This window comes from Podarcis filfolensis (assembly GCF_964270895.1).
Source record: "Podarcis filfolensis genome assembly, chromosome: 15".
In the NCBI taxonomy this organism is placed as follows: domain Eukaryota; kingdom Metazoa; phylum Chordata; class Lepidosauria; order Squamata; family Lacertidae; genus Podarcis; species Podarcis filfolensis.
This window is the reverse complement of record NC_139618.1, coordinates 22,572,204-22,597,971: the sequence shown is the minus strand read 5'-3', so window position 1 is coordinate 22,597,971 and position 25,768 is coordinate 22,572,204. Positions and strand designations below refer to the sequence as shown.

The 25,768-nt window shown below is 44.6% G+C and overlaps 1 protein-coding gene across 4 annotated transcripts in view; it reads left to right on the top strand.

Annotated features, from left to right (window-relative positions):
- Positions 1–25,768, top strand: part of GRIK4 (glutamate ionotropic receptor kainate type subunit 4) — a 457,517-nt gene that overhangs the window by 355,391 nt on the left and 76,358 nt on the right. For all 4 annotated transcript variants that reach the window (XM_083588425.1, XM_083588423.1, XM_083588424.1 and 1 more), the window contains exons 9-10: positions 12,402–12,554; positions 15,665–15,769. In XM_083588425.1, the coding sequence (XP_083444551.1) occupies positions 12,402–12,554; positions 15,665–15,769 (258 nt within the window). The remainder of the gene's footprint in view (positions 1–12,401; positions 12,555–15,664; positions 15,770–25,768) is intronic.

The following is a 25,768-nucleotide window of genomic DNA, read 5'->3' as shown; positions in this document are numbered from 1 at the left end:
CATCACAACATAAAGTGGCTGATTCACAGGGTGTCATATGCACCGGAACAGTATTTTCCTAGCAACACAAAAGCAACATTTGTCTTGGTTTGTGGGAACCACTCATTATCCATGGTGGAAGGACTTTTAAATCCACACAGGGAATTGTTCATTGTTTTCCTTATGACATTTGGTGTCAATAAACTTTAGCAAGGCGCAGTTCAAGGAAAGGTCCCAACTGCCTAGGGATTTACATGTTTACCCATCAACCTCAGGGGAGCTGAACCTCCCCAGGAAGCTCTGAGAACCGAATCCCTGACAGCTGGGCCTGCCAGGAGGTTCCACATAAGCCACGGAAATCCCAAGGCTTTCTTGCTAGGAGACAGTGGAGCATGTTTGCAAAAGGAGCAGGGAGGTATTTGCTGAAAAAAAGAAAAAGAAAAAAACTTCCAATTAATCACACTGCAAAGAAAGGAAATCAGGGGAAATCATTAAAATTGCAGATGGCTAGATTAGGTAATTAGAATGTAGGCTAAAGCAGATGTTTGTAATTAACTGTTTATTTCATTGACAGAAACCCTGATTGTACCAATGGATTGTGGCACTTCTTTTTACTGTGTTAAGTTTGGGGGCAAAGATATAGTTGTTGTTGTTTCTATATCTATCTCTATATATACACCTCCGTTTGAGAGATCTCCAAGTGTGGTTTCCTAGGAAATGCAGGATTTATGCTCACAGAGTTTGTTAGAACAGCCTCATTCACCTTTGGGCTTTACTCTGATGGAAATTTTACTTAAAGTTTCAAATAACACATCCATGGTTTGAGAGTGCTAATTGTAGGGATGTGCAAATTGCGATTAATGGGCTTTAGATTGCTTCACCCATTCAGTAATTCAGATGTGTAGGCCCATTCTTGTGCATGGCATTTCAAATGAGGATGGGTCTCTGCCCCTACAAGCTTACAAGCTTACATTTAACACAGGGTAGACATTCCCTTTAGTCTAGGAACGGCAGCTGAATGCATCACTACTGAATGCCTCTGCTCTCAAGTGAAATGGAAATTCTGACTGTTGTGAAGTCTCATGATAGCTCATGCCTTGTTTGTATATGCAGTTCCACACCTTTTGCCATAGTCAATGAGTGACCAGTGTGCAGGAGTAAAGCAGCTCAACGCTCTTAGAGGGGAGGAAGAATTATTCCCCACTATTCAGTTTCTTTACTTTTTATGCAGTTTCCAGAAGGAGCTTCCTTGGTCTCATCTAATGATTTTGGCTAAGCCCTGGAACAAAAGAAGAGGAAGCTGCTGGCTAGCTACCTCCTCCCCAATCCCCAGATTGCATTTTGCTATAATTCATTAGCACTATTTACAACAGACAAGGGACAAAAATTAAAACACACCACCCATGATACAATATACGATAATAAGCAAACGAGCGGAGGTTTGCAAAAGGGCTATTAATGTCAAAAAGAAAAAAAAAGATGAGGTTTTTCTAAAGGGTTGGAGATTTGATCTAAGGTTTTGAGTGGGAAGAGATGAGGGGAATGTATTTCATACCAAGTGGGTGGCAGGAAAGCCCTGAGGATCCACACAATAGCCTTCTTATGGAGAAATACTACTTAATTGTCTGCGGCATCTGCCATATGAACAGAATCACAAATTGCTTTATTGCATTAAATAAGACTACAGATAAATAGTGGCAGAGGGAGTTGGCAATTAAGAGACCCAGACGGAAGTAGGAAATATGGTTTTCAGGCGAGGGTTGGAACAAGCTGGGAACCGATGAGCCAGAAAGGAACTGGGGAGGCTTCTGCAGATGGCAGGCTTCACCAAGAAGATGTTGTTGGGCGTTCCTCATGTTGAGATTGAGAAGAAAGTAAATGGTGGAGAAGGCGGAGAACGTCAATTTAATTTGCATTTAAAGACTAACCTGCCTGACTCTCACTTCTTGAAATAATAGGTGAAATGAAATACAACCATCCTTTAGAATTCGTACTTCTTGAACTTTACAGTGCAGTTTGCCAGCCCAATAATGTGTACAAAAGGCATGTAATAAGGCAGGTGAGGGACACAGGTGGTACTGTGGTTTAACCCACTGAGCCTCTTGGGCTTGCCAATCGGAAGGTCAGTGGTTTGAATCTGCACAACGGGATGAGCTGCCATTACTCTGTCCCAGCTTCTGCCAACCTAGCAGTCTGAAAGCACACCAGCGTGAGTAGATAAATAGGTACCGCTGTGGTGGGAAGGTAAACAACATTTCCATGCTCTCTGGCATTCATCACGATCTTCTGTGCACCAGAAGTGGTTTAGTCATGCTGGCCACATGACCCAGAAAAGCTGTCTGCGGACAAACACCAGCTCTCTTGACCTGAAAGTGGAGATGAGCGCTGCACCCCATAGTTGAATTCAACTGAACTGTCCAGGGGTCTTTCACCTTACCTTTACTAGGGTAAAGGTAAAGGGACTCCTGGCCATTAGGTCCAGTTGCAGACGACTCTGGGGTCGGGGCGCTCATCTCGCTGTACTGGCCGAGGGAGCTGCCGTTTGTCCACAGACAGCTTTCCAGGTCATGTGGCCAGCATGACTAAACTGCTTCTGGAGCAATGGGACGGAAGCCAGAGTACACGGAAAGGTCATTTACCTTCCCGCCGGAGCCATACCTATTTATCTACTTGCACTTTGACATGCTTTTGAACTGCTAGGTTGGCAGGAGCAGGGACTGAGCAATGGGAGCTCACCCTGTTGCGGGGATTCAAACCGCCGACCTTCTGATCGGCAAGCCCTACGCTCTGTGGTTTAACCCATAGCGCCACCCGTGTCTTTACTAGGGTAGAGTGCATAAAAATGCACATATGAGTGGAATTAACATTTAAAAAAATGCATTATGTTAGGGGAAATTGCTTTGCAATAATATGCATATTAGGCAAAAGGGCATTTAAGCATGTCTATATTGGAAGAAAATTGCACTAAAATGCTGGTGAGTTTTCATGAGGACTTTTTTTAAAAAAATAATTGCATATTATATGGCAGTCTGGAGAACTAAATTTAAACTTGGAAGAATGAGAAACTGGGTGAAACTGAACCACCGGTCCACCTTTGGTCAGCATCAAGGCAGAGAGAAACATGCCACAAAGAAAGGCAGTAGAATGGTTGATGGGAGTGAGTGGGAGTCATGAATTGCGGGTGCTGAAATAGGCTGTGGCAGGATCAGGTCTAAGGCAGAATACGGTTTAGGAAAGGAGTCCATGGGATCAAGTCCAAGGAGAAGATTTTCTTTCCCTCCTTTTTAATTAATTTTTTTTTTTAAAAAAAAAAAGAGGAACGAGAACCTCCAAGGCTCACAGGAATCCCTTAATTTATGCAAGACCAATAATCCGTTTGTTTATTCATTAAAATAAATTTCATACCCTGTCATCTCATAATGGAGCACCTTGCAGTAACCTGCAGTGGAATAACAAAAGCAATATTTTCCAGAAAAGCAGCAAGATAAATAGAAGCACAACGATCACCACCAACTCATTGATGGCTAGGGGCTAAGAGTAAGGTTGGATGTCATGCAGTCACCTCTCCATCAACAGAGAGGAGGGCTACCATTTGCAGGGGCTCCACCACAGCAGAGGCTTGCTGTGATGCAGATCCGCATGAAAGTGGAAAGGCCCACAAGAAGAAGAAGAGACGAGTTTGGATTTGATATCCCGCTTTATCACTACCTGAAGGAGTCTCAAAGCGGCTAACATTCTCCTTTCCCTTCCTCCCCCACAACAAACACTCTGTGAGGTGAGCGGGGCTGAGAGACTTCAGAGAAGTGTGACTAGTCCAAGGTCACCCAGCAGCTGCACGTGGAGGAGCGGAGACACGGACCCGGTTCACCAGATTACGAGTCTATTGCTCTTAACCACAACACCACACTGGCTCTCACAAGTGGGGTGAGGTGGGATGGTGGTGCTAGGGCAGTTTTGTCTCTCCCAAGGGGCCTGATTCCCTGGCTCCCTAATGTACATTAGCTTGGAACTGGAATAAAATGGAGAGAGAGAGACCACTTGCCCCGACTCTACCTTTTGCCCCAGCTAACGCACAGCAGCAGTGTTTCAGGTTGGCAGTGGAGACACCACTTGGTCCTTCAGCTTCCCAACCCTCATTACTTTTCTGATCAATAAAACAGAAGTGGCAGAGAAAATAGCAAATCCATGTTTGCAATGGGAATAAACCCTGAGGCAGCAATTCAGAAGCCCCAAATGGGCAGAGGAGAAACCTTGCGTGAGAATCCCATAAAGTTATTGGAGGAAAGGCAGAATAAAAATGATACCAATGGAATAAAGTTGATTTAAAAGTGACTGTCAAAAATGCACTTAAAAGGCACTGCTATTTTTGCTATTAAAGCTTCATAAGAAGTGGGATTTGAAACTAAGGACGGACAAATCCATCCATTTTCTCTCAGTTTCTTACTTTTCCATTCTTAAATTCAGTTCTCCACATTTGTGAATATACAATACCCCCACACACATTTTAGTGCAGTTTTGAGTAATATGTAGATTTTTAAGCACATATTCCTAATATGTATTTTTGCATATTATTTTCACCAATTTAAGCATTTGCATGCACACTTTCCCAAAATGTTTGGATTTCAGCGCACACAGTTTCGGTGAGAAAACTGCATCACAAGCGTTGCAGAAGTGCAATTTTTGAAGGATAGCTGTGTTTCAGATCGCATGTTGATTTGACAAGTGCAAATACGAATGCAACCTGAAAACAGAACCAATATCGCTTTTCTCCCACATCTCTACTTGAAACAAACTGGTGCAGTGTGGAATATTGTGTTCATGCTTCTAGTCAGCCAGCCATGCCCTTTCCCATGATACCCCATTCCATCTGCTCCCAGGTTCTATCCCAGCCCCCCAATCCAACCCTGAGCATACTCAGTCCAAATTGAGTGATTTGGGGCTTTCCCTTCCCTCCTCTCTTTAGGGTTTTTGACCATTCTTTGCACTCCTGTAAACCTTGGATTTCCCCCCAAATTTCCATTTGGGCTGTGTTAAATCTCCTCACTTGGAGAATTGAATTCACTATGAATATGTATGAGTGGACCACCAAGAGTGGACCTTTCAATTTTCTTGAGACTTTCTTCTGTGAACAATGATATTTTTGTTCCTCTCTCCCCTTTCTGATATCTGAAAGAGCACCTCTGCTTAGCAGAACCCCCAAAATTTGGAAATTAGTTTGAGCAGGAATGGGTGAAATTTGTTGGCCCAAGTGCTGCATCCTCTCATGGGCAATGTTCCAGGAGCATACCAGTGGTGGGTGTGACCAGACCCACCCCCTCCCTATCCATGCAAACTAGAGGCATTACCACAGTTCATGATCATATTCTAGCCAGGGAAAATCACTCTAGGAGGGTGCAGAGCAGGACCAGTGAAGGGTGTGGGCTGGGTAGAGTCTTAAGGGCCAGGCAGAGATGCCCAGAGGGCCACATTTGGCCTCCAGGCTTGATATTTCCCAACCCTGCCATAGACTGTGGCATGCCGCCACATTGAAAAATGTTCAGCGCCACCCTCTCCAGATTGCATGTGTACAGCCATTATACAGCTTCATAGAAAACTGTCCTTGATCATCCTGTCTGATAAAATTAAACAAAAAGAGACATTGGCAAACATAAAAACCACTCCTGGAATTGAAGCAAATGTTTGTAGGCTTACAAAGTCGAATATCCCAATCAATAGTGTCATATGCTTCATTAAGATCTACAAGCATCATTTGTGGTAGCTAATAAGAGATCGTTAACTGCACAGAGGAAGGGAAAAGGAGATGAAAAACGGACCGAAGACAATTAAAGATGACAAGCTGGATTTCTGACATGGAGGTAACAAATGGAAATCACACCCAAATATATTGGATGTTTTTGACCTATTACTGGCAAGCTAGATCTTGGACTCTTTCACATTAATGCTGTTATTCCGCCAAACCTTGAGGATCTCGCGTGAGGTTAAAAATCCAGGAGGGTTTGCAGAAAAATCTCAAAATCAAGAGAACAGAAAACTAGAGAACGGTGTGCAACCATTGATCAAGGGCTTGACAACATTTGTGTTTTCTGAGACCCCTTTCCCTTCGCGACCTTCAGAAAGGTTTCCCCTCAAGACATAATTGTGAGCATGGCAATGGAGCTTACCTGAGGCAGAGTTTAGAAAATGTTTGACAACAAGTGTTGCTTCAAAAGCTTCCAGGAATCGAGCCTTGGGGTGGGAACATCACAGAAGTGGAATAGGAAGGTGTTGACAAACCAGAGACCAAAAGTATGCCCCAATTTTTGCACTGATAGATTATCAGGGGCATGGGGAATTGGCACTAATTTCTAGGAGAAAGAAAATAGTATAAATCAGTTGTGGTGAGTCCTTGGCCCTCCAGATGTTGTTACACTACAACTCCCACCATCCTTGACCTTTGGCCATGCTTGCTAGGAAAGATGAGAGTTGTAGCTCAGTAACTTCTGGAGGGTTAAAGGTTCCCCATTAGTATAAAGACTCAGCTGTTGGGATGCAATAGGAGATCGTGTCCACCTTCAAGCTGATCTCTTATGGGCCTATGAGCCTTCTTTTGAGAAAGGAGCATCGTTAGTGCAGGCCATTAACAAGACATCTTGGTAGTGGAGAAACTAGAGATAGAAGGGTAGAGGGGAGATAATAAAAAAGTATCAGATAGCAAAATCCTAAATATACGTGGTTTCATGTGTTTATGTTTTAAAATTAGGGAGCCAAGGGCTTGGAAAGTGTCTTCCTGTATTAACACTACATCCTGGAAGATGGGGCATGTTTTTTCTTGCTAAGTAGCTGGGTAAAATATTGCCTTCACAGTTTTTCTTATAGCTCTGTAAGTAGAAAGGAGAGAAGCTTTTTTAAAAAATGAAACCTGAAAGTGCAGGAAAGGGATAGTTTTCCTGGGATTGGATGGGATGGCTCCTGCAGGCCCTGCCTTCCATAATTTACAACCCTGAATTAGTGTTGTGCCTCGGAATATGTTTCCCCATTACATATTTCCCCTCTTCCTGCAACCTGTAGTGCAGAGTGCCTCTAAGCATGTGCAAAGTACATTTCTTCTTACCCATAGTACTTCTTACTTATATGAAGGCACCAAAGAACATTCCTTAAGCAATAGAAGTCTTCCCCATAGCAAAGATTAAGAGCTTCAGGAGGGATCTGGAAGGTGCATGCCTCCTGCAGAAGCTCAAAGGAAGGCACTGTCCATTTTGGGAATTAATTACATCCAGAGTTGTTTGTGCAGAATAGCTAGAGGAGAGAAATGACACAAGCAGTAGGTATTCTCAGATATAATTTTGCTCACATGCCAGAGGAGGTGAGGTGACGCAAGGGATTTCTGAAGTGAAGACACCTCGCCGAACCCCCACAATGGTAATTGAGGAGAGACGCTCTGAGGAGAGAGGTTAGTTAGGAGAAACCGAGCTTTGATAATAATAAGGAACCGACAACAATGAGAAAATGCAGGAAGTGATGATAATTAAAGGTGAAATCTTAGTCATAGCAGTGAGGAGGAGAGAGAAAATGACCAGTTAATAACTTGATGAAAAATGAAACGAAACCAATGGGATTGGGGTTGGGGAAAAAAAAAAGTACCACCTGAGTCTAGAGGAATAAATAGAAGTGATTAGAAGCAAATGAGTCTAAGTTGGGCTGTCAACACAGATTGGGTACTCCTTTGCCAAAGCAATATTGTCAGATATGAAAGTCCTGCGTGCAGGAAGGGACCTAGAGAGTTTAGCGAGACTGGGATTAGGAATAGAGGAGCTCTGGTCAACTAACCTTTACTCAGAGTAGGCCAGGGGTCAGCAAGCTAAGGCCCATGCGCCACAAGCGGCCCACGGGTGTCGTTTAACCAGCCCACAAGCCGCCCACTCAGCAAGTCCCCGTGCACTACGCTAAACCAGTGTGGTGCAGGGACTCGCTTCCACGGCGCCAGAAATCGTGTCTGCGCAGACACAGACGCTGGAAATCACGGGTGCTCGATCCGGCCCACAGAGGGATCTCCGCTGGAGTGAACCAGCCCAGGCGACATAAACCTTGCCAACCCCTGGAGTAGGCCCATGGAAATTAATGGGCCTAAGGTACTTATGGTCATTGATTTCAGTGGGTCTACTCTGGGTAAAAGTTCATTGACTATAGGGAGACTGCCTTATACAACAGTTGTCCATCTAGCTCCATATTGTCTACACTGACTGGTAGCAGACGATCTACAGGGCTTCAAACAAGGATCTTTCCCAGCCCTACCTGGAGATGCCAGAGATGTTCTACATGGGATCTTCTGCATGCAAAAGAAGCAGCTGGTCTGCCACTGAGGTAAACACCCCAATCTGTAGTATAAGATCCTTGTGGGGGGAATGGTCATAGGATTATTGGCTAATCACAACCCAAACAATAGGCAATCACTTGGTTTATTTCAAGGGCAATCTGAATCTGTAATGTCAGTAGCCCCTGGGAAGGCTATATTTATGCAGGAGGCTGCTGTAACTAACCTCATGCCAGTGCAGAGCATCATAGCCTGGATCAGGCTGGTGTCCCTTCCACTCCAGCACCCTGTTCTCATAGCGTCCACCCAGATGCCCCAAGCAGGACCTGAGCACAAGACCACTCTGCCCCTCCTGTGGTTTCCCACAGCCAGTAGGCAGAAGCATTACTGCCTCCGACCATCGAGGCAGAATATAGCCACTGTGACTAGTAGCCATTTATAGACTTATCCTCTAGGATAAGTGGGTAAGTAGGATACGTAGGACAGTGTGGGTGGCGCTGTAGTCTAAACCACTGAGCCTCTTGAATCCCCGTGATGGGGTGAGCTCCCATTGCTCTGTCTCAGTTCCTGCTAACCTAGCAGTTTGAAAGCACACCAGTTGTGATGGCCTGGGAATCCAATTCAGAGGCTGAACCGGAGGAATCCCAGCCTGCACAGGAGTCCCCGCCTCCAGGGCCGGCTGAACTGGGGCAGGGCCTTGATTCTGAAGTGCCTGCACCTGTGCCGGATCCTCAGGAGCAGGCACCAGGTGAATCCACTCTGGCTCCGGAGGTGGTTGAGGACTCAGTGCCTACAGGTGAGTCTCCCCCTGGGTCCAGTAACCCTTCAGCCTCTCCTGAACTGCAGAGGCTCAGGGCAGAGAGGCGGAGAGAACTGGTTTCTCCCAGGAGGAGTGCTCGCCTTAAGGCCAGGAGAGGCAGGTCTCCTGGGGGCTGGGACCGCCCCTGGCCTCAGAGCAGATAAAGGCCAGTCAGCCCGGTCCCAGGTTGCGGGAGCAACGTCGTTGAAGAGCTGTCTCAGCCAGCACCCAGTCCGGTTCCCCCAGAGTTCCTGTCCTTGCCCGGCTCCTCGCTGTGGACCCCACTTCGCCTGTGGAGGACTGTCTGCCGACCCTCGACTCAGGTCCTGGACCTCGCCCCACGGTAACCTCCCCCCTGGACCAGCACACCAGTGCAAGTAGATAAATAGGTATGGTTGCGGCAGGAAGGTAAATGGCTTCCATCACGGTGTCCCGTTGCTCCAGAAGCAGTTTAGCCATGCTGGCCACATGACCCGGAAAGCTATGTGTGGACAAACGCCGGCTCCCTCGGCCTTAAAGTGAGATGAACGTCACAACTCCATAGTCACCTTTGACTGGACTTAACTGTCCAGGGGTCCTTTACCTTTACCTTACCTCCCAGTACAGGGAGAAGGCCTCTTTCTCTCAATTTCCTACCCTTTACACCACCACCAAAGCATTGAATTAGAAAGTAAAGTGGTGGGAGGCTGGGGGATCAGTGGGTGTCCCAAAGAGGACAGCATAGCCAGGAGGGAATTCTTCTCTGGCTCAGAGGAGACTTTGGATGTCACCATCCTCACTTTGCATTTGAGGTGAGCACTACGCACACCAGAGAGCTGTTATTTTCCAAGCCCGGTAATATGAGTCCCAGCCACATCACTAGTTGGAACAGGCATTCCTATCAATCCCTCGAAAGGCCTTATCTTAGATGGCTAAATATAAGTGCTAAAGGTTGTACGGGCAGAAGTTAATACCACTGTAACTGATGAAATCCTGGGATAAGTACAGAAATAAACTGAGCCTGGGTGCATTTCTGTAGACTCTAAATTTAATTTACAAGATGTTTTAGGAGACTTTCCCTTGGGAGTCTTACATAATGTTTTGCGATTTAAGGATTTAGTGGTGCATAACAGATATATTACTCACGAAGAGATGAATGTTAATTCATCGCACTTGATGCCTGCTTGGGTTGAAGAATTTCAAGTCCAGTATTCTGAATTAAGACTTGATAAGTCGGCTGAGAAATCAACATAGTGTGAAGAGTTATTGACAAAAAGAGCCAAAGAGAAAAGGGCAATTGTCACAACTATATAATATAATCTCTGGTTTACAGATAAAGATGCATTCTTATAAGTTTTTCTGAGACTCGGGAAATGGCTCATGGGACAAGATCTGGGCAGAGATTCATACGTCAATTAGGCTATTTTCTCTTTAAAAGTGACTCAGTGCAGATCAGTGTACTTTGCAAAACATTACCCCCTACGGGGTTAAATAAGATCTTGAGTACATTTTTAGACTTTGAAAATGTCATAACGAGTGGACAGATTTATTTATGATGTGCAGTAGAGTTATCCTTGTGTTCAGCATTATTGACCAGAAGTTACATACTTCATAGGGACACAGAAAAAAGCTTTGTACTGAGCCAGACGATTTATTCATCTAATCAAGTACTGTCTACACTGGCTGGTAGCATCTCTTCAGGGTTTCAGACAAGGGTGATGTCAGGAATTGAATTTATGACATTTTGCATGCAAAGCCATCATTTTTTCCACCAGCCATCTCTCCCCCCCCCCCACAATAGATCGTGTAGCACTAAAATCCAATGCAAATCTTTTACATTTGAATTATTTGAAAGAAAGCTTTTAAGGGACTCTTAAAATGTAGTTGTTGCTTTCTTTTGCTTGCAGACAATGAACCTCCGGTTATTACTGTAAATTGTTTATTGTATAAATGTTCTACCTTGTTTTCTTTCTTTTTTTCAAATGACAGCTAAATTCATTCACAAAACAGATCTATTTTGTTTTATTTAAGCATTTTTATGTTGCCCAATCATCTGTGTCCTCTGGGCAGTTCATGGATTGAAATCACTAAAATACATCAGCAGTACTAAACAAAAAACCATCAAATATATAAAAGCAACGCCAGTGCAAAAATTAACAAAGAGCAGCATAAACCCATTCGACAGTATCAAATCAGTAAACGGCACTAAAAAAATCAGCACAGGAAAGACAAAATAGTTCTAAGAACTAAAAGCATGGAATTTAAAAAGCCTGGAGGGGAAGAGAAAAATCAATTTAGAACAGTAAAATCAAATTACAGATAATAACAGCAACAAAGGAATGGCATTTGGCAGCAGGAATAAAGAATCACCCAGTTAAAAACAATGCAGCAGCAGTATGGGTATCAAACTGCAACTCATTCCATGACAATGGTCTCCCACTATCCCCCTAGAGAACTTGGAATGTTTGAACCAGGTGGCTTTCCCCATGGCATTCCACAAGATTGGTGCCACAACTTAAAAGACCCTGCTTCTTAAGGGCACCTGCTGGACGTCACTCAGGGAAGGAATCCGAGGCCAAGGCCTCAGATAATGAAGAATATGCTGGGGGAAGAAAAGCCCCAGCAAATACGAATGGTTTGTTAAAGTTCAGGATATCTCTGATGTGGCTAAGCAGACAAATAAAATGCACTAAAGAAATGACTTAGGTATGTCTATAGAGGAAACTAGCTGTCGGATTATCTGCATTTTTTTTCTTCATTGGGTTGGAATGGTGTCGATTTTCTTGCTGTTGCTCTTGGCTTTTTATTTTTAATTTAAAAGAAAAGAAAAGAAACAGGATTCATGGCTGCCAGAGGGAGGAATTCGATGCCCACCTCAGCACTCTGCCCTTCCCCAAAAGTAGCAGAGTAAGAATAAATAATGCAAAATAATAAAAATAGCCAAATAAATACACCCCTGTTTCCCTCCTTCTGAATTGTTAAAAAAGGCACCTGTGTGGTGCTGCTGCATCAATTTACATTTCCTAAAACCCAGACAGTTGGCTCAGTTTAAAATGCTCTTTGGTCGGTTGATAGATCTAGTTATTTTTCTATTCCACCCTATTTTATGAATAACACATTACATTAGGTGACCAGGGCAATTTTGCTAGTAATGATATTTTGAATCCTATATATTTATTTTTTGCTTGGCTTTTTAGAATAAGGGGCGTTTTTAATTTAAAAAATAATAATAAGGTAATTTGAGCTGGACATATATTAAAAACATGATAAATGGGATGCCTTGTGCACTCTGCAATTTTCCAGCCTGGGTTACAATTCCTTTGCCTATTCCAATTCTCTTCCCGGTATCTTCAGCTGTCTTCTGCCTTGTTGTTTGATGCCGTCTATGCTGTCGTGAGCGCCGTTCAGGAGCTGAACCGGAGCCAGGAGATCGGCGTCAAGCCCCTGTCCTGCGGATCTGCCCAAATCTGGCAACATGGCACCAGCTTGATGAACTATCTGAGAATGGTGAGGAAGGATTGAACATAAATGGTTTGGATGGAAGAGGGAGAGAAGTGTTGCCAGGGGGTTTAATGCTGAGCAAGACGGTGGTGGGGGTGGGGATATTGATTTAAAAATATTTGTTGGTTTGGGGTTGGTTTGGTTTCTTTTAAAAAAAGTTAAGTATTTCTACAAAAGCACCTCAGGCAATGTACAACAAATAACACATGCACGAAAAACAAAACAGAAAGCTCTGAAACTTATTCATATGTTTGAAAGCAGAGTTACAATACAATACAAAGACCTGTATTGGCATTTCAAGTTAAGACATTTCAAGTCAGTGAAATGTTGTTGTTGTTGTTTAGTCGTTTAGTCGCGTCCGACTCTTTATGACCCCACGGACCAGAGCACACCAGGCACTCCTGTCTTTCACTGCCTCCTGCAGTTTGGTCAAACTCATGCTGGTAGCTTCGAGTACACTGTCCAACCATCTCCTCCTCTGTCGTCCCCTTCTCCTTGTGCCCTCAATCTTTCCCAGCATCAGGGTCTTTTCCAGGGAGACTTCTCTTCTCATGAGGTGGCCAAAGTATTGGAGCATCAGCTTCAGGATCTGTCCTTCCAGTGAGCACTCAGGGCTGATTTCCTTAAGAATGGATAGGTTTGAACTTCTTGCGGTCCATGGGACTCTCAAGAGTTTCCTCCAGCACCATAATTCAAAAGCATCAATTCTTCGGCGATCAGCCTTCTTTATGGTCCAGCTCTCACTTCTAAACATGTGAAACTTATTCACATGTTTGAAAGCAGAGTTACAATACAATACAAATACCTGTATTGGCATTTCAAGTTAAGACATTTCAAGTCAGTGAAATAGATAGATTTAAAAGGGACGGAAGTGAGGCTGTCGAGGGTCACAAGGCACTCAATTGTTCTGCCTCACCCTGTCTATTCCCCTAGAGGGATGAGTCATTAAGAACCCTTTCAGATAGGACGGAGATTAAAAAGGAAGCCATTGAGGCAGTAATGTCCTTGTCCCTGTCCACTAGGAGGAACCTCATTTGGCTTTCTCTCGGAGCCATGGGTCGCAAGTCCGGCATTTTGCTCAGCATCTGTTTGCAGAGTCTGCTGTGCAAAGGGCAGTCCAAGAGAATATGGTCCAGTGAGTCTGGTACTCCCTGATTGCAGGCACACAGGCAGGCTTGATAAGGAATTTGCGAGTATCTACCTGTGGTCATGGGACACAGGTAGCGCTGTGGGTTAAACCACAGAGCCTAGGACTTGCCCATCAGAAGGTCGGTGGTTCGAATCCCCGTGACGGCATGAGCTCCCGTTGCGCGGTCCCAGCTCCTGCTAACCTAGCAGTTCGAAAGCACCTCAAAGTGCAAGTAGATGAATAGGTACCGCTCCGGCAGGAAGGTAAACGGCGTTTCCGTGCACTGCTCTGGTTCGCCAGAAGCAGCTTAGTCATGCTGGCCACATGACCCGGAAGCTGTACGCCGGCTCCCTCAGCCAATAAAGTGAGATGAGCGCCGCAACCCCAGAGTCGGTCACGACTGGACCTAATGGTCAGGGGTCCCTTTACCTTTACCTTTACCTGTGGTCACTGCTGATGGGGAAGGCATTTTGTCTTGCGAGCATAAAAGGTTTGTTGGGAAGGAAGTAGTAGGTCTTTTAGGTAAATGGCACAACGTCTGTCTGAAGTAGTTATGACTAGGGCCTCCGGAGAACAGGGTCTCAGAGTGTGAGGAGACTAACGCTGTTTTTCGTGTTCATAAAGCCACTGCTTGAATGTTTGGAGTACGTAGCTTTCATCAAATACTTCGAGTCTTTCCAGAGCAATACCCAAACTACATATTTTGTCCTGAATTGCTCTAACATCCCACCCACTGAGGGAGGCCATAGATTAAAAGCCGAAGAGCTGGAGGAAAAGAAATGTTTTATCCTGGTGCCTAAAGATAAGCAATGATGGTGCCAAGTGTGTCTCCCTGGGGAGACCATCCTCAAGTAGGGAGCCACCACTTAAAAGGCTCCTTTCTGAAGTCCCAAAGGGAGCAGGAAAGCCAGGATGTGTTCAGCTTGATAGAGTACCAGTTACATAGGCCTTATTCTATGATGATTACCCTTTATTAAATCAATATCTGTTGGTGAAAGCAGGTTCTGTGCCAGCTTTTCTGGGTCTCGGATGAGTTTTATTTTATTTTATTATTTGTTTGTTTGTTGCATTTTCATGCCACTCTTTACTCCAAAGAGTTCAAGGTGGCATCCATGGTTCTCCTCCTCCTCCTCCTCATTTAATCCCCACAACAACCCTGTGAGGTAGGCTAGGCCGAGAGGCAGTAACTGGCCAAAGGTCACACCCTGTGAGCTTCATGGGTGAGTAGGGATTTGAACCCTGGGTCCCAGTCTGACACTCTAACCACTACACCACACTGGCAGTAATGGTTTCATCTGTCTACATACCTAAGGCCCGTCTGTGATAACAGACAAGTCACTTGCCCTGTGCCATCACAAGTCCACCCTGGAGTTTTGCATTCTACTGTGGGGAAACTGGCCCTGAATGTGGAAGCTGCAGAAATGCCACCTAATTTTCCAAGGTGGGAAAATTGAAAAGGGTGGTTGTCAGTGTCATAGTGCACAGGCAGCAATTAGCAGCATGTGGTTTGCTGTGTTTACCATCCCTTAACATGACAGTACTTTGTGTATTTGTGTTAACAATGCACGGTAAGGGTTTCTTTGCCCTAAATCCCAAGCAACATAGTGGAATGAGACACAATTAAGCTCCCCACCTTCAGCAGCTCAACGTCCAGCTCTAATCACAGGAGGAAGGGTGTGGTGAGAAAAGAGAATTTAGCAGTTCAGATGGAGTGAAAGACCTCTTGGGATCAGATGCCTGTCCTCGCCGAAAGCTCCCAGCCTTTCTCCCTGACACAGTGGCTTTTCCTGTGCAAGAATGTGAGAGAGCATTCTGCCAAACTGCCCCAAACTTGCCTTATGAGTGGCTGCAGTTCCGAGATGTTAGATGAGACATATTCGTTCTCCTTCTGGCTTTAAATGAGAGGGTGGATGTTCCAGAGCAGTGTGCTTGGGGATAAAAAGAAATCTTCCATATTTGGCGCTGCAACTCACCCTCTCTTGGACAGGTAGAATTGGAAGGTCTCACCGGCCACATAGAATTCAACAGCAAAGGTCAGCGATCAAACTATGCCCTGAAGATCCTGCAGTATACCAGGAATGGCTTCAGACAGGTAAGGAAATGTCTACTCCAATTAGCACTTTGGTTCAGGTTGGTTTGTCCTTCAAAGTCCTGATGTTGCTTCTGTCATGATGCCCATGAATATGGGATTGATCTCTGCTCTTTTGTTTTAGGTTAGTCGCACCTGTCCCTTAAAGAAAGCTAAATATGTACAGAGATGGTTGTGAACCCATTGCTGGCAGGGTCTTCTAAGGATGGGAGGGGATATGAGGGCCTTTTCTGTAGCATCATTCAACTTTGGAATGTCCTCCCAGAAACCACCCACCTGGCTTTTTGCAGAGCTGTTTAAGACTCACTTACTCCAACAAGAATTATTTGCACCTGAGCAGATGATAATTTGCCCCAATGCTCTTGATAGGGTTGTTTGTGCTGTTTTACAATGTTTCCTTTTATTATTACTTCACTGCAACTTATGGACCAATTTGAAACAATGAGAAAACTGGGAGATTAAGGCCGCAGTCCTATACTAATATATGCAGGAGCAAATCCCATTGATTCTAATGGGGTTTATTTCCAAGATGACTTGTTTAGGATTGCAATGTAAAATGCATTTGCAATAAACAGATAAACAAAGGACTTGATATGTTTGTGGAAGTAGTTAGGTTTTGTGTGAGGTAAAAAAAAAAACAAACATGGGGGGAAAGGGTGTCTTGGTGGGGAGTGGAGACTAGGCACAACCAAATTAAAAAGTAAAAAGACTGTTAAAAGTGGCTATGGAATGAGTTTATCACTTTTGAATTATGTACTTCTCAGCTCGCACTCTTGGCCACTATGACTGCATTCAAATGTCAGTTTATTCCACTTTCATGATGTTTCCCTAGCTGTTAAGTTCTGCATTATATCTGAGCTTTCACATGACATAAAAGCAACTTCTGGGATCGTAGTGGAATATAATGAAAGCTTAGTGCTCATTTCCATGTTATATGCTTCCAGGAAAAAAACAAAAACATGTTTGCAATTAGCAGTGTGATGAGCACTAAACTCGTGCTATATTCCACTATAGTGGCTTTAACATCATGTGCCATCTCAAATATAATGTGGAAATTAACAGGGGAACGTCATGAAAATGATAGAAATAGCCCTGCGAATGCAGATGTATATTGTCTAGAGGAACAATAGACTTTACTGCTTATCTGAACATGAGACGAGACTTTATAAAGATAAGATCACATGAATCCTCAGCAAGATCCTATCTTAGAGCTGTGATAGATTTTGCCACTATCACAGAGTAATTTTTGGAATTGTAGCAGTTCCAATGCTTAATCTCTGGGAGCACAGCAGTGCTGTCCAGATGGGCACATAGGAACATTCCTAGAGCAGGGGCATCTCCTTCGTCAGCGGGGTTAAGTTTGCCCATTTGTAGGAAACTCAGAGTCAGAAAGCAAAGGCAAGATTTTCTCAGTTTGTCTGCCTGTCTGTCTCTTGTCTTTTGCTTGGAGTAAAACCTGCTAGCCTAGGAAAAGCTCCCAGTGGTGGTAAAGCAGTGTGTGTGTGTGTGTGTGTGTGTGTGTGTGTGTGTGTGGAATTAGCAGCATATGACTGCCTGCAGTGCTGATCCATCTTTGTTTCCTTTTCTTCAAGAAGCTCTTTATCCTTCCAGCTTAACAAGCGCTGCTTTTCAGAGAGTGGCTTTTGGGAGGGAATTACAGAATTTGCTCCATTGCGCAAAGTTGTCGGCAGCTTCCATGATCTTTTAAGCAGAATGTAGGCAAAGTGGCTTGTTCTAGGGAAAACTCCCTCCCACCCCAACCTAGGATTGTGCAGCTTAAGATTCCCCCTCTAAGAAATCTCCATACCTGTCAGCTTGCCATGAATTGCAACTTATTCACGATTTTCTGTGTTTGCGGGTCCAGGCACAGTGCAGCCACAGGTGGTGGGGCCAAGGCATGACAAAGTTGCAATAAGCATAGGACAGCCAGCTGGGATTTAAACAGGCCATGGCAGGGGTCAATAAGTACTGGGGCCATTCCAGGGTGGACACAACTCTTGTAGGCAGAGGAGCACCAACAGCCCATAGTCTTTATCTGGGCTGAAGGAAGATACCATCCAGAAGCCATGGTGGCTGCTCTAATGTGGAAAGAGTGGGCGGCATAATCCACGGGTCATGGCCACAGGCACAGAGGACCTTTCTCAGAACTGCTGTGAACTGCCACCTTGATAAGCAGGCTCTTTCGGCATGCATGAAGTGAGGGCCAGGGTGTTAGAATTCCTGTTCCATGGTTGCAGTCATGGGATTGTTGTCTGTCACATGATGGTATATGTTTTGACTCCATAGAGTGGGAAGTGATTGAGACGGGATGTTTGTGTTACTGTGTTCTGTGAAGTGGGACTATTGCCCTTTGTCCTTTTTCTCTTTGCTGTCTGATGCTAGAGAGAGAGGAATCCATGTTGCAGAGCTCTGTGGGTGTTTATATGTAAATAAAGTAGATTAGCCAAAATGCTGAGTGGCTGAGGTCTGTCACGCAAACTGTGCAGACTCTGCGGATCCCTAAGTATGCCGATGTCTGTTGGCATCGGTCGCTGTGATGTTCTGGCTAAAGAAAGCTTATGAAGCTCCTGAACGAGCGACCAGGAGGGAGCGAACATGCCAGTCAGGCATGTGTCTCTGCCAGGGCCCTACTCAAGTGTAGGATGAGCTCCTGACACAGGGCCTGTGGACCTACAGGCCAGAAACTTCCTAATGTCAATCACTGGGCAAGGCCCAGAATGAGGAGAGCCTTGCAAACACAGCACCGCCTCTATACCATACTGGTCGGTTTTGGAAAACCTAACCCACATCCTAAGTGAAGGGTAGGAACAGAATAGAACAGAGTTAAAAGATAACATTCCATATCACATCATTAGGAAGAACTTTCTGATGCTAAGAGCTGTTTGACAGTGGAAAGGGCTACCTTGGAAGGTGGTAGAGTCTCCTTCACTTTTCAAACAGAGGTTGGATGACCACATGTTGGAGATTCTTTAGCTATGATTCCTGCATTGCAGGGGGTTGGACTAGATGACCCTCATGACCCCTTCCAACTCTACAATTCTATAATTCCTTGAAGCCTTAAAAGTGCTTTCTTTCAGAAATCTCTTTGCAACTTTGTTAGACAACTCAAGAGTCAAAATCTGTTGTTTTCATAGTTCTTTGCTGCCCATCTTGGACAAACCCGATTCACAGCCTCCTCCTGCTGTAGCTGTGAGTTGGCAATCCAAGTGGAAAAAGTTGCCTTTTGCCTTGACAGTCCATTAACTAGCATCCTTTTTAGTAGCCAAGCCACACCAATGTTAAAGGGAGGTTTTCGACAAGGGGGCAGCATGGTTCATAAGAATGCCTTTCAGCCACTTTCTGTTGGCTGCCTTCCCATCTGTTTGCCTTTCCTTCCTTGGCAGCATCTCAGTGCAGCCTATCATTCTCTGTTCAAATGGTAGCCCGGATGCCTTTAGAGCCTATCAAATTATTAATAACAACCTTATAATGCTTTACATATTCAAAGTGCTGAGCAAACATGAGCTCCCTGCCATGCAGTTATGTGTTACTGTGAGTTAAATAATGCAGTTAGCTGATAAATAATAGAGGAGCGAGAATAGTGAGGCAAGAAGGAAGGAGGTACTGAGGCAGGGAACAACATTTGCGGCTGAGTTCTTCTAAAATAACACAGAGAAGTCACACAGCACAAACCCAGTGCCTTCGTCTTACTTTAATCTCCTTCTGCCATGTTAGGATCATCCAAGGGAATCTATTTTGCATGTGCCACACCCCCCAAACCATGGCAGGTAGCTCTAAAAACACAGAGCCTTCGTGGTGATGGTACTCCAATTGTGGACCTCCTTGCCCAAGAAGGTGTGTATGATATGTTCCCTGCTGACCTTCATGGTGTAGATGGATTTTAAAGAAAGGGTTATTAGTCGGAGTCTTTATCATTTCTTCCTTAGCAGAATAAATGGGTCCAAGAAAGAAATGATAAAGACTCCAACTAATAGCCCAACTTTGAAACCCATCTACATCATGAAGGTCTGTAAATCTGTAAATGACTATTAAGACAGTCTTACTATGAAGCAGAGGGACGCGGGTGGTGCTGTGGGTTAAACCACAGAGCCTAGGACTTGCCGATCAGGAGGTCGGCAGTTCGAATCCCCGCGACGGGGTGAGCTCCCATTGCTTGGTCCCTTCTCCTGCCAACCTAGCAGTTCAAAAGCACGTCAAAGTGCAAGTAGATAAATAGGTACCACTGCGGCGGGAAGGTAAACGGCTTTTCCGTGCGCTGCTCTGGTTCGCCAGAAGCGGCTTAGTCATGCTGGCCACATGAGCCGGAAGCTGTACGCCGGCTCCCTCGGCCAGTAAAGCGAGATGAGTGCCGCAACCCCAGAGTCGGCCACGACTGGACCTAATGGTCAGGGGTCCCTTTACCTTTACGTTTACTATGGAGCAGAACATAAAGTGATCAAATATACATGGCAGCGCTATTCTCAGCACATCATCTTAAATGTGGAGTAGATGGGAGAGCTATCCATGGTGCTGAAAGCTGCTGCCTGGTGACTTGAAGCTGTCTCTTGACAGCTTTGCTGCATGTGCTATTGGGTTGGGAGGGATTTGGCAAACGTCACCTAGTTGCTTATTTGCACAAACATATGGGTGGCTGCAGACAAGTCTGCACATAGTGCGCTCCCTCCAGGCCATGACTAGCCAATTGTGTGCATCTGCTGTGTCATGTGTTGGGTTGGGTTTAAGCGCACATTAAGGACACAGGAAGGGCCCCACTGAACAAAGCTATAAATAGTATTAATGATTGATTGATTGTTTGATTGATTGATTGATTGATTGATTGAATTTATATTCCACCCTTCCTCCTCAAGGAGCCCAGGGCAGCAAACTGAAATAAAATTTAAAAACAAAAGCAAAGAAAAACATTCCAGGACAGATTTTTTAAAAATCTAAAAACAATTTACAATTGAAAACGTTTCAAATCAGTTGCAGATGAAAACATTCTAAAAGCAATTACAATTTAAAATATACTACCATCCGCAGATCTTCAGCCACCAAACACCTGGGTAAACAGGGATGTTTGAAAATTCCTCCTGAAAGTTAATAATGATGGGGACAGCCATTCTGCAGCTGGGGAGCCACCACTGAAAAGGCCTTGTCACGGATCAGTGCCAACCAGGCAACACCACCAGTTTAGTCCAACATCCTTTTCCCTGCAGGATTAAAACAATTCAGGGAGACATAATGGACTAGCAAATGAACCTGTGGCAGAGCTAGAGAATTGGAACCATGACCAAACCAACACCCTATGATCTGGTTCAGAACACCTCTCCAAAAATCTGCTGGGGGTATGCGTGTCAAATGGTTTAATGGTTTCCAACCAAGAACCTCCTACTCAATGAAAACCTGCATATCAGGGACACGGCTCCAACCTACCCTTTTAATTAACTTACTATTTCTTCTGTATTTGGAGACAACACACACAAAACAGACTAGCATTGAAACATGCAGTCTGTTAATTATTATTTATTTTATTTTATTTTATTGTTAAATTTGTATACCACCCTATACCCACAGATCTCAGGGCGGTTTACAATATAAAATCACAATATAAAAACACAAAATACATAATCAAAATAAAAACAAAAACAAACCAATAATGCCCCCAAACACATTTTAAAGGGGCACTGGATATCAAAAAGCCATATAATACAAACCAGCAAGTTCAGATGTAAACAGTACTTAAAATGTGTTTTAAAAAGTAAGGAACAGTGAGCTGAAGGGTTTTGCTGAAAATTCTGTAGGAGTTAAAGAGCCTCTCTTCCCCACCCTTGAGTCAAAACTTCACAGCAATCTAAATTTATGGACCACAGCTCTGCTGATTATCCCTCCTTTTCCTCCTTTGGAGTGAGCCCTGGGAGAAATTTCAATGTTGTTATTATTTTAAAGTAGATGTAATTAGAAACTATTTGGCTAAACCCATTCCAGCCTGCCACAAGAGAAACTGGTGTCTGCTTCCCAGGAGCCGAATTAGCTGGCTGCTGTGGTTCAAAACACCACTTCTGCCTTCTCCAGAGGTGGGCAGACCCCGTTCTGCCCCCAATGGGTTATCTCTCTGGCTCTTCCTAAGTTGCCTGGGTTTCCTGCTCATCAGCTTTGATAGAAAATTCAGTGAACCTTGAAGCTGATGCAGATTTCAGCCAGCAAGCAAATTAGCAGTGCTTAAGGCTTTTCATCATCCTCCACTGCTATTGGCCAAAGGAGCCCACACCATTAAGTGATTTAATATTTAATATATTAACATAGTAAGTCCCAACACAATTTTTATTTAGTCCAAACTAGTTGAGCATATTTAGGTGTAAATTGTCCAGCCACACGAGATAGTCCCTCTGTATGCAGCAAGGTGCATCTGGGAATTGAACAGGGCCAAGTTTGTAAGTTGAACCCTGGTTCTGGAAATGTATATGTAGGTGGGTTGAGGCTTGCTGCCATCTTTCTGCAGCCACATAAATATTAGTGTTTTGGCACATGACTCTAATCCCTTCTCTTTGGACCGACAATAAGGCACTTGCCTGGTTGCCTTGCTGTCTCTTGTGCTAAAACATCTTCTTTCTTCCCCCACGCCCATTAGCAATGACAAAGATATCCAGAAGTGAATGACAATTGCTTTTTTCCCCTTTGGGGAAGGAGAAGGAGCCATCATGATAAATGTGTCATGAGCACAAAGCAAATTTACCTTCATTTCAGGCAAAATAGCCGCCCTGTTTTGAGTCACCCCATCCATGCATATTCAAGGCTGCCAGTTCACAGTGCTGCTTCCAGGCAGATCGAGAATGGTGCTTTGGTGTCTAGAGGGCATGGAGGACTTAGCATGTCATCTCTCCTTGGTATCAACCCTAGCTGGGAGAAGCGGGTGCATGGAGCCCTTCTTGCTATCAAATCATTAGTCAGGATGGTGTGTGGAGGGCTGTGCTGTGAGGCAGCTGGGAGCTTTGATGGGGGAAAAGAGCTGTCATCAGAACCTTACAGGGCTCTACTTACCAAAGGCTATGGATGGCTTATGTGCTTTCTTCCCCAGCTACCTGCCTGACAAAAACTCTGCTCAAAATGCTAGTTACCTTGAGACTGTGAGAGGAGCGGCATTTTGCTGTGCCAGCAGCCATAGGAACAAGGGCTGTTGGGGTGTCTTTTCAGAACACAATGAGAGTCCTTCTGGGTCAGACCAACAGTCTATTTGGTTCCTAATCTTGCTTCCCATGGTGGCTAACCAGATGCCACTGGGAAGGCAATGAACAGTGCATGAAGCCAACAGCCCTCTTCTGTTGTGGCTCCCCAGCTGCTGCTATGCAGTGACATACCACCTCTGAATGTGCATAATAACCACCAATAACTAGAGAGCCATTGATTGCATCATTCTGTTACTATAATAATCTAGTATGTATTTTGGAAAGTTGTGCTCACTCTGCATTTGGACACTTCTGAAGATACTGTAACTAAATTTGGCATTGTGGTTCCCAAGTGCATGTTTTCATGTGTGTTTGGATATAATGGGGGCACCATTTTGAATCAAGATGGCAGACTGAACCTGTCAAAACTTCAGGGATTTTAACCCCTGATTTTGAAACTGCACTGATTTGTTTGGTTCTTAGAATTCTTGAGCAACATCAGTCACATAGGAGAACATTTGATGGAAAGGGCGTGCACATTTTCCAAATTCATGAAATGCATGAACTGCAATCTTAAGGTCAGAATCTAAGAAGATAACAGCCCTGCTGGATCAGACCAATCTAGTCCAGGATCCTGTTCTCTGTCTTTCAATTTGGCAGACATGGACTTCCACGGCACAGCAGGATGCAGTGAGCTCCCCAGACCCCACTGGGGAACATTGTCAGGATTTTGCCTCATAAATCCTGTCTTTCCCCTGCCTGAACCTTCTTGCTGCCCATAGAGGGCAGCAAGGAGCTACCACCATTGACTTGTGGTGTAGCTGGAAATCTGCCTCCTTATCTGTCTTCTCAGGGCCAAGATAGAGATGACAGCTAGAAATCCGTGATAGGATCTCCTGCTGTCTTTGCAAAAGTTTAGTGGCTGCTACAGGTCAGGTCCAAATCCAGCCAGCTCTGCAACATGGAGAAAGGATGGTTTAACCCTTACATGCACAACACACACTTTTCCTGATGCAAATCCTGTGAAACTGCTATTTGCCCTTTAGGGCAAAACATTCAGGTACTCATTTTGCTTTATGGAGTAAGCAGTAGCTTTAAGGGAGGGGGAGCAATTACAACTGCATTGGGGGAATTATGAACATCCCCTCTCCTTCTCCAGTGCTGTGTTCTAAGGCCTCAGCTCCAGCTTGAGAAGGGAGCCAGCTGCCACACAACCAGGCCTCTGGCAGGACCCACAGGAACAACCTGTGCCATGGTGGCTCTAACTGCCTGGCAACTCCCTCCAGACTGCCCGGCAGCCAGGCTGGGAGAGATACCAACCAGCAAGTGAGCTTCCCTAGAGCAGGATCCTTGCCCTATGCAGCACCAAACTCTGATCTGCTGTAACCAACAAAATTGTGGCCAGGTTTAACCTACATTTGTCTCATTGTGTTAATTGCTGCTGAACAACACACCTTTGTCGTCCACGGTGCACGTTCTGATTACTGTTAAAACCTGTCGGGCCTCATTGCTCCTTTAACAGCTAACTCTCCTTAGGTATACAGAAAATTAGCCAGGCGAGATAAACATTTGTTGGAAAACAGTCGGGAACGTCAAGCGGTGTCTCCTCTTTTACAGCGTGTAAGCTTTTTATCCCCTGCAGCTCTCTCTACCTATTGATGGAGCAGCCCCAAACTTTTCAGTAGGGGGGGGGAAAGAGCTTTTCATGTAGTGACCGTAATATGCAACCTGCTCCATATCCCAACCATCTGAGAGAGCCAATGTGGTGTGTTCTTGTTCTCTGTTGTATCCCACTTCAGGCACAGAGGACTGTGGGAGCCAATTAGTGCCATTACCATGCCATCAAGAGAGTCATCTCCAAGTCTGTGTAAGCACAGTGTGGGGCAGAATAACCTTGACACATTGATGTACTTAGCCTTGGCACCATCACACAGGCAAGGGTCATATCCACTCCTGCGTCAGAGGCAGCGCTGACAGTGGCCAATTAGTTTCCGCATGCCAGCAGGGAAGGAAGAAATTACCGACCTAGAGAGTTGTCAGAATTAAAGTTTATCTGATACTAAATAGCTGCTCTGGGAGGAATGGAGGATGTGCTATGGAGAGCGTCAGCAATCACTATCAAGGAGAAGAGTTGGCGGAGAATAGTGGTTAGGATCATGGGCTCTGAGCTGGGATGCCCCCTGGGCAATTGTTCACTTAGCTGGGTGGCCGCACTGCTCATTATTAGCCCTACATTATATTTAAAAATGCCCAAGAAGTCTTGCAATGAACGACATTAATAACAGCAATTAGAAAATTGCTTAAAAAGAAGAGTCAATAAAACATCTGGATAAAATAGCAGAGAAAGAAGCCCATGAGGCCAAAACCAAGAAGCCATCTAAAGACTCACAGAGGAACACTTCTACCAAGTTCAGACCATTGGTCCATCCAGTTCAGTACTGGCAGCACTGTCTGGCAGCAGCTCACCAGGGTTTCAGGCAGGGAAAATTCCCAGCCCTACCTGGAGATGCAAAGTAGATGTTCTACCACTGACCTGCAGCCATTCACCATGTCTGTTCATTAAACACCTAGGCAAGTATTATTATTATTATTCTTTTTTTAAAAAAAAGGGGGGGTTAAGACTTTATCTGAAAATGTTGCTCCCATGTAGCCAATACCAATCTAGTTATACCAGACCACACTTCTATTACATGCTCACTTAAACCAGTTTAAATTCCACTTAAACTGATTATTGCATTAAACTGAAGTGGGATTTCAAGCAGCTAAAGAGCATTTGTGTCAGGAGATTTGCACCAGCCAATCCAAGCCGATATTCAGTTGGTGCAGGACAAGTTTCTAGTTTTGAAGAGATGCCAGGACC